Below are 7,955 nucleotides of genomic sequence, written 5' to 3' on the forward strand. Positions count from 1 at the left end.
CTCACTCTCTTTCACCTCCAGGCTGCACAATGCCGGTCTCACAGATTCTGGTGCCGAGGACATCACCACCGCTCTTAGTACAAACTCATCACTGATGGAGCTGAAAATGAGTGGTAATAAACTGGGAGATTCAGGAGTGAAACTGGTGTCTGACGCTCTGAGGAACCCGGAGTGTAAAATACAGAAACTGGGGTAAGTACCAGACTGTGGGAGATTGTGTTTACAGTCACTGGGTGTCTGACACTGAACATTAATATGATCAGTAGAAACAAAGAAACGTAGAAAACCTACAGCACAATACAGGCCCTTCAGCTCACAAAGCTGTGTCGAACATGTCCCTACCTGAGAACTACCTAGGCTTTACCATAGCCCTCTATTATTCTTGGCTCCATGTAGCCATCCAGGAGTCTCTTAAAGACTCTATCGTTTCCACCTCAACTGCTGCTGCCGGGAGCCCACTCTATGCACTCAGTACTCTCTCTGTTAAAAACTTACCCCTGATATCTTCTGATATAAGGCACCTGCTTCCAAATGCCTTAAAAATATGCCCTGTCATTCTAGCCAGTTCAGCCCTGGGGAAAAGCCTCTGACTATCCACACAATCAATGCCTCTCATTATCTTGTACACTTCTATCGAGTCACCTCTCATCTTCTGTCACTCCAAGAGAAAAGGTCAAGTTCACTCAAACTATCCTGATAAGGCATACTCCCCAATCCAGGCAACATCCTTCTAAATCTCCTCTGCACCCTTTCTATGGTTTCCACATCCTTCCTATAGTGAGGCGACCAGAATTGAGCACAATACTCCAAGTGGGGTCTGACCAGGGTTCTATATAGCTGCAGCATTACCTCTCGGCTCTTAAACTCAATCCCATGTCTGGTTAAAGCCAATATACCGTATGCTTTTTTAACTACAGAGTCAACCTGCGTAGCAGCTTTGAGTGACCTATGGACTCTGAACCCAAGATCCCTCTGATCCTCCACTGCCAAGAGTCTGCCATCATATTTGACCTACCAAAATGAACCACCTCACACTTATTTGGGTTGAACTCCATCTGCCACTTCTCAGCACAGTTTTGCATCCTATCAATGCCCCGCTGTAACCTCTGACAGCCCTCCACACCATCCACAACACCCCCAACCTTTGTGTCATCAGCAAATTTACTAACCTATCCCTCCACTTCCTCATCCAGGTCATTTATAAAAATCACAAAGATTGAGTGTCCCAGAACAGATCTCTGAGGCACATCACTGGTCACCGACCTCAATGCAGAATATGACCCGTCTACAACCACTCTTTGCCTTCTGTTGGCAAGCCACTTCTGGATCCACAAAGCAATGTCCCCTTGGATCCCATGCCTCCTTACTTTCTCAATAAGCCTTGCATGGGGTACCTTATCAAATGCCTTGCCAAAACCCATATACACTACATCTACTGCTTTTCCTTCATCAATGTGCTTAGTCACATTCTCAAAAAATTCAATCAAGTTCGTAAGGCACGACCTGCCATTGTCAAAGCCATGTTGACTATTCCTAATCATATTTTGACTCTCCAGATGTTCATAAATCCTACCCCTCAGGATCTTCTCCATCTACTTAGTTGATGACTTTAAGACTCACTAGCCTATAATTTTCTGGGCTATCCCTACTCCCTTTTCTGAATAAGGGAACAACATCCGCGACCCTCCAATCCTCCAGAGCCTCTCCCGTCCTCATTGATGATGCAGAGATCATTGCCAGAGGCTCAGCAATCTCCTCACTCACTTCCCACAGTAGTCTGGGGTACATCCTGTCATCTCCCGGTGACCTATCCAACTTGAAGCTTTCCAAACGCTCCAGCACATCCTCTTTCTTAATATCTACATTCTCAAGCTTTTCAGTCCACTGCAAGTCACCCCTACAATTGCCAAGATCCGTTACCGTCATGAATACTGAAGCAAATGATTCAGTAAATACCTCCACTATTTTCTCCGGTTCCATACGCACTTTTCCATTGTCACACTTGATTCGTCCTATTCTCTCATATTTTAATCTCTTGCTCTTCACATACTTGCAGAATGATTTGGGGTTTTCCTTAATCCTGTCCGCCAAGGCCTTCTCATGGCCCCATCTAGCTCTCGTGATTTCATTCTTAAGCTCCTTTCTGCTAACCTTATAATCTTCCAGAGTCATATCATTACCTCATTTTTTGAATCTTTCGTAAGCACTTCTTCTTGACTAGATTACAACGGCCTTTGTACACCACAGATCTTGTACCCTACCATCCTTTCCATGTCTCATTGGAACGTACCTACTCAGAACACCAAGCAAATATCCCCTGAACATTTTCTACATTTCTTCGGTATGTTTCCCTGCGAACATCAGTTTCCAATTTATGCTTACAAGTTCCAGCCTGATAGCCTCATAGCTCCCCTTACTCCAATTAAAGGTTTCCCGAACTTGCCTGTTCCTATCCCTCTCTAATGCTATGATAAAAGAGAGAGAATTCTGATCACTGTCTCCAAAATGTTCTCCCACTGAGAGACCTGACACCTGACCAGGTTCATTTCCCAATACCAGATCAAGTACAGCCTCTCCTCTTGTAGGCTTATCTACATGTTGTGTCAGGAAACCTTCCTGAACACACCTAACAAACACCACTCCATCTAAACCCCTCACTCTGGGCAGATGCCAGTCAATATTTGGGAAATTAAAATCTCACACTTTATAATCCCTGTTATTATTAGTCCTTTCCGGAATCTGTCTCCCTATCTGCTCCTCGATGTCCTTGTTACTGTTGGGTGGCCTACAAAAAACAACCAGTAGATTTATTGACCCCCTTCCTGTTCCTAACTTCCACCTACAGAGACTCCATAGACAACCCCTGCATAACTTCCTCCTTTTCTGCAGCCGTGACACTATCTCTGATCAACAGTGTCATGCTCCTACCTCTTTTGCCTCCCTCCCTATCCTTTCTGAAACATCTAAAGTTTGGCACTTGAAGTAGCCATTCCTGTCCCTGCACCATCCAAGTCTCTGTAATGGCCACAACATCATAGCTGCAAGTGCTGATCCACGCTCTAAGCTCATGCTCTTTATTCAGGATACACCTCACTTTAAAATAGACACATCTCAAACCATCAGACTGAGTGCTTCCATTCTCTATCACTTGCCTATCCTCCCTCTCGCACTGTCTCCAAATTTTCTCTGTTTCTGAGCCAACCTCCCTGTCCTCCGTCGCATCAATTTGGTTCCCTCCCCCCCCCCAGCAATTCTAGTTTAAACTCTCCCCTATAACTTTAGCAAATCTCCCCACCAGGATATTGGTCCCCCTGGGATACAAGTACAACCCATCCTTTTTGTGCAGGTCACACCTGCTCCAAAAGAGGTCACAATGATCCAGAAACTTGAATCCCTGCCTCCTGCCCCAATCCCTCAGCCACGCATTTATCCTCCACCTCATCCTATTCCTATTCTCACTGTTGCGTTGCACAGGCAGTAATCCCGAGATTACTACCTTTGAGGTCCTGCTTCTCAACTTACATCCGAATGCCCTGTAGTCTGTTTTCAGGACCTCTTTCCTTTACCTACCTATGTCATTGGTACCAATATGTATCATGACCTCAGGCGGTTCTCCATCCCACTGCAGGATATCTTGGATGCGATCAGAATCATCCCAGACCCTGGCACCTGGGAGTCAAACGACCATCTGCGTTTCTTTCCTGCATTCAAAGAATCGCCTGTCTGACCCCCTAACTATAGAGTCCCCAATCTCTACTGCCATCCTCTTCCCTTCCCTACCCTTCTGAACCACAGGGCCAGACTCTGTGTCAGAGGCACGGCCACTGTTGCTTCATCACCCCACCCCCCAGGCTGTCACCCCCTCCAGCAGCACTCAAACAGGAGTACTTATTGTCAAGGGGTACAGCCACAGGGGTACACTCTAGTACCTGCTTCTTGTCCTTCCCTCTCCTGACTGCGACCCACATCTTCAGTCTCCCGTGGCCCCGGTGTGACCACCTGCCTGTAACTCCTCTCTATCACCTCCTCGCTCTTCCTGACCAGACAAAGTCATCGAGCTGCATCTCCAGTTCCCAAATGCGGTCCCTAAGGAGCTGCAGCTCGACACACTGGGCGCAGATGTTGCCGTCTCCCACATCTGACAGCAAGCACAGAAAACGAGCCTCACACACATACTCTCTGTCTGTATTGTAAACAGATAACCTACCTCACCTGGACCCTTTATCGCCGAAGCCCCATTGATCCAAAGCCTTCCTACTCTGTCAACCTCTCCTCTGACGCTCACTCTGTAAATCTGTCTCCCTTTTAAACTCTTCTTGCTGTTCTCACTGGCCGACTTGCACAGTCGTGCTGAAGAACAAAATCAGTAATTGTATTACTGATAAACACTGGAGATTTGTACCATCTCCTGTCTCTCTGTGTCCTTCACCCTCACTCTCTCTCATCTCTAGGCTGAGGGATGTCGGTCTCTCAGATTCTGGTGCCGAGGATCTCGTCTTCGCTCTCAGTACAAACCCATCACTGACGGAGCTGGACCTGAGTGTTAATAAACTGGGAGATTCAGGAGTGAAACTGGTGTCTGTGGCTCTGAGGAACCTGGAGTGTAAAATACAGAGACTGTGGTAAGTACCAGACTGTGGGAGATTGTGTTTACAGTCACTGGGTGTCTGACACTGAACATTAATGTGATCAGTAATTGTGTTACTGATAAACACTGGGGATTTGTACCGTCTCCTGTCTCTCTGTGTCCTTTACCCTCACTCTCTCTCATCTCCAGGCTGCACAAAGTCAGTCTCACAGATTCTGGTGCCGAGGATCTCATCTCCGCTCTCAGTACAAACCCATCACTGACGGAGCTGGACCTGGGATGGAACTTGCTGACAGACCAATCTGTCTCCGCTCTCCGCTGCCTCATACTGACCCTCCCGAGTCTGGAGCGGATCGAGTGAGTGTGTGAATGTTCAATGTGATAAAATATCAGCGGATCCGCGGGTTTTCTGGTAATATTTGTCTGTGAGTGTTGTTGAAACATTAACCCCAGTCCCCTGTTACTGACACTGTTGCGTAATCTGTTTATTTCATATATATTCTTCCATCTCTTTCAGGCTGGGGATGAATCAGTTCAGTGAAACCGGGGGGAAGGAACTGAGATCTCTGCAGGAACCCAGACCCGGACTGAGAGTGACCGTGTGATCATCCCCGCCCGTGGGATGGGGACATCTTGGCCGATTCGCCGCCCTTACCTTTAATGGCCGTGTGCCGAGGGTGATTCCCAATGGTTTTAACGGAACCGGCTTGGGCCTCGTGCTGTGTGTGTCGCTCGGAGCTGTCCCGCAGTGACGTGTTTCCGCCTGTTGTCTGGCGGGGCAGCTTCGGCCGGATGTACGTGTTCCAGACTCCCAGGTGACACCCCAGGGAATTACCCAGACAGGAAGAGCCCGGGGTCCGGGGCTCAGTCTGGGTCACTGGTGTCCCGGGGTGGGATTATCCCGGGAGAGAATCCTTTTGCTCCCTTTGCAGAGGATGGTGCATTCGGCTGCCTGTCCGATATAATGATGTTAAATTGTCAAATCCCTCGGCAGTGACCCTGGATCTGCAGCGATCCCGGACATGGCCCTGAAGTGTGATTTTATAATCATCGGTTCCCCGATGCAGAGTGACGGTGAGAAACGGGACTGATTATTCAAACTGTCACCCATTGTCGCCGGTCAGTTAATTGTGTGTGACTGTGAGTGAGTCGGGAGCAGCTTATTTATTCCCGCACGTCAGCAGCTCACACATTGTGTAATTTACATTTGTAAATTTACTCACACCCGGGACCAGACACAGAGTGAATCTCCCTCCACACCGTCCCATGACACACTCCCGGGGTCAGACACAGAGTGAATCTCCCTCCACACCGTCCCATCACACACACCCGGGGTCAGACACAGAATGAATCTGCCTCCACTCTGTCCCATCACACACACCCGGGACCAGACACAGAGTGAATCTCCCTCCACACCGTCCCATCACACACTCCCAGGACCAGACACAGAGTGAATCTCCCTCCACACGGTCCCATCACACACTTGCAATGCCAAACACACAGTGAAGCTCCGTCTGCACCATTCCATCACTCAATTAATCCCACCCTGCAAAATCTCATTTCAGGGAAGCAGACACCATCAATTTGCGGGAGACTCCCGGAACTCCCGGGAGAGGTGGGATGTCTGCAATAGAGCAGCTCCTTAGCGGCCAGCCAGCTAGTTTAAATAGCGTTAGCTATGCTAATGAACGAATGACACCCGTTAAACTCACCTTAACAGTGATGTAACCCCCCATGGGCAATAGAAAAGTCACTGTTGCAAACAGGGGTGAAGTACATTTTATATTTTCCTTTTTTGGAATCTTCTGCCATGTGTCTGTCTGTCTGTCTGTCTGTCTCTCTCTCATGGTTCAGTCTGCTGTCAGCCAGTGACTGACGTCATAGCCCCGCCTCCTCACGCTGGCGCTCTTAAAGAAACAGTCTCAGTACGACCGCAGGCTCGTAACAGCCGCAACACAACTTCCCGACTTTTGAACTCAATGCTTCAACCAATAAAGATAACCATGTCATTTGCCTTCTTAACCACCCGATCAATCTGTGCAGTCTCTTTCAGGGAGCGATGAACTTGGAGTCTAAGATCCCTCTGATCATCAACACTGTTCAGGGTTTTGCATTTAACAGTGTACTGTCTCATACATTCGACCTACCGAGCTGCCAAGATGATCATCACTAATCAAATCTCACTGAGATTTCTCAGGTCCTGTTGAATTTATTGCCAAGTGCACAAATACGGGAAGGTACAGGGACAGAGAAACACTGACTTGTGGCAGCATCACCGGCAAATACATACAGATAACAAGTTATACGATTCTCTGTCAGTAACAATCTATAAATATGTTTTATGTCATTAACAATATGTAAAATACATTGTGTCATGATCACTATTAAAAAGTGCATTTTGTGTCAATAACAGACTTGGAAATGTTGAATGTGCTCCCTGTCTCCATTCCTCCTGTAATCCACAACCAGCTCCTGTGTTTTTGTCACAATGAGGGAGAGGTTGTTTTCTTGACACCACTGTGTCGGGGTGATGACTTCTTCTCTATATGCTGCCTCGTCGTTTGGGATTCGGCCGATCAATGTAGTGTGGTCAGCAAATCTAATTAGCAGATTGGAACCCGCCACTGCAGCCCCACAGTGCACTATGTACTGATTGCAAAGCTACGAAATTGCATGTGAATAGCCTCCCGTCCCCCAACTCCACTCTTTCTGCGTCACCAGCAGACTGGGGCATCTCACATCTCGCTGCCTCCGCCAGGACATTAAACTGTGAATAACTGTGGTCGGGGACTGATCTCTGGGGTACTCCAAACGCTATCTCCTTCCAGTCTGAAAACGACCCACTCATCCAGACACACACTACCGGCAGTTTATCATCTCCAACGAAAAAGCCTAATCACCGACTCCTGAGGGTCAATACCATTGCTGACTCTGAGTTTACCACCGTCAAATGCCGGGAGGGACATAATAATCAGAAAGTCTCTAGTCACAGCCGTGTAAATAAAATGTGATCTCAGTAGGTGTGTGGCGCATGCTCAGAATGGGAAGTAGACAGACAAACTGAGCCAAGTCACAGACTGATGAAGGGGAGGAATGATCCATTTTTATACAGAGAGGGAAGCAGAGAGTTTGATATTGTGCCTGATGCCGGAACAGTTGCCAGGTAGAAGATGAAGTCTTGTCCCCCCAAATTATTTTGAGTTGTGACAGTGTTTTTCTCAGAAGGCACCATAGAAACTAAAATTATCTCAACTGAAATGTTGTCCTTCAACCACTGACGTGGTTTGTAAACTTTTAACAGTTTAGAAAAGTCAAAGGATTTGGGTATGGGAATCACAAACACGTTAGTTGCTTTGTGATTGCTCAT

General features: G+C 47.5%; 1 protein-coding gene across 1 annotated transcript in view; it reads left to right on the forward strand.

Moving 5' to 3' along the window:
- Nucleotides 1-6,974, forward strand: part of LOC140720601 (NACHT, LRR and PYD domains-containing protein 12-like) — a 38,303-nt gene extending 31,329 nt beyond the window's left edge. The window contains exons 8-11 of the mRNA XM_073035432.1: nt 22-192; nt 4,452-4,622; nt 4,778-4,945; nt 5,106-6,974. Coding sequence (XP_072891533.1) covers nt 22-192; nt 4,452-4,622; nt 4,778-4,945; nt 5,106-5,193 — 598 coding nt within the window. The 3' untranslated portion in view covers nt 5,194-6,974. The remainder of the gene's footprint in view (nt 1-21; nt 193-4,451; nt 4,623-4,777; nt 4,946-5,105) is intronic.
- Nucleotides 6,975-7,955: the final 981 nt, after the last annotated feature.

This window comes from Hemitrygon akajei, unplaced genomic scaffold, assembly GCF_048418815.1.
Source record: "Hemitrygon akajei unplaced genomic scaffold, sHemAka1.3 Scf000045, whole genome shotgun sequence".
In the NCBI taxonomy this organism is placed as follows: Eukaryota; Metazoa; Chordata; class Chondrichthyes; order Myliobatiformes; family Dasyatidae; genus Hemitrygon; species Hemitrygon akajei.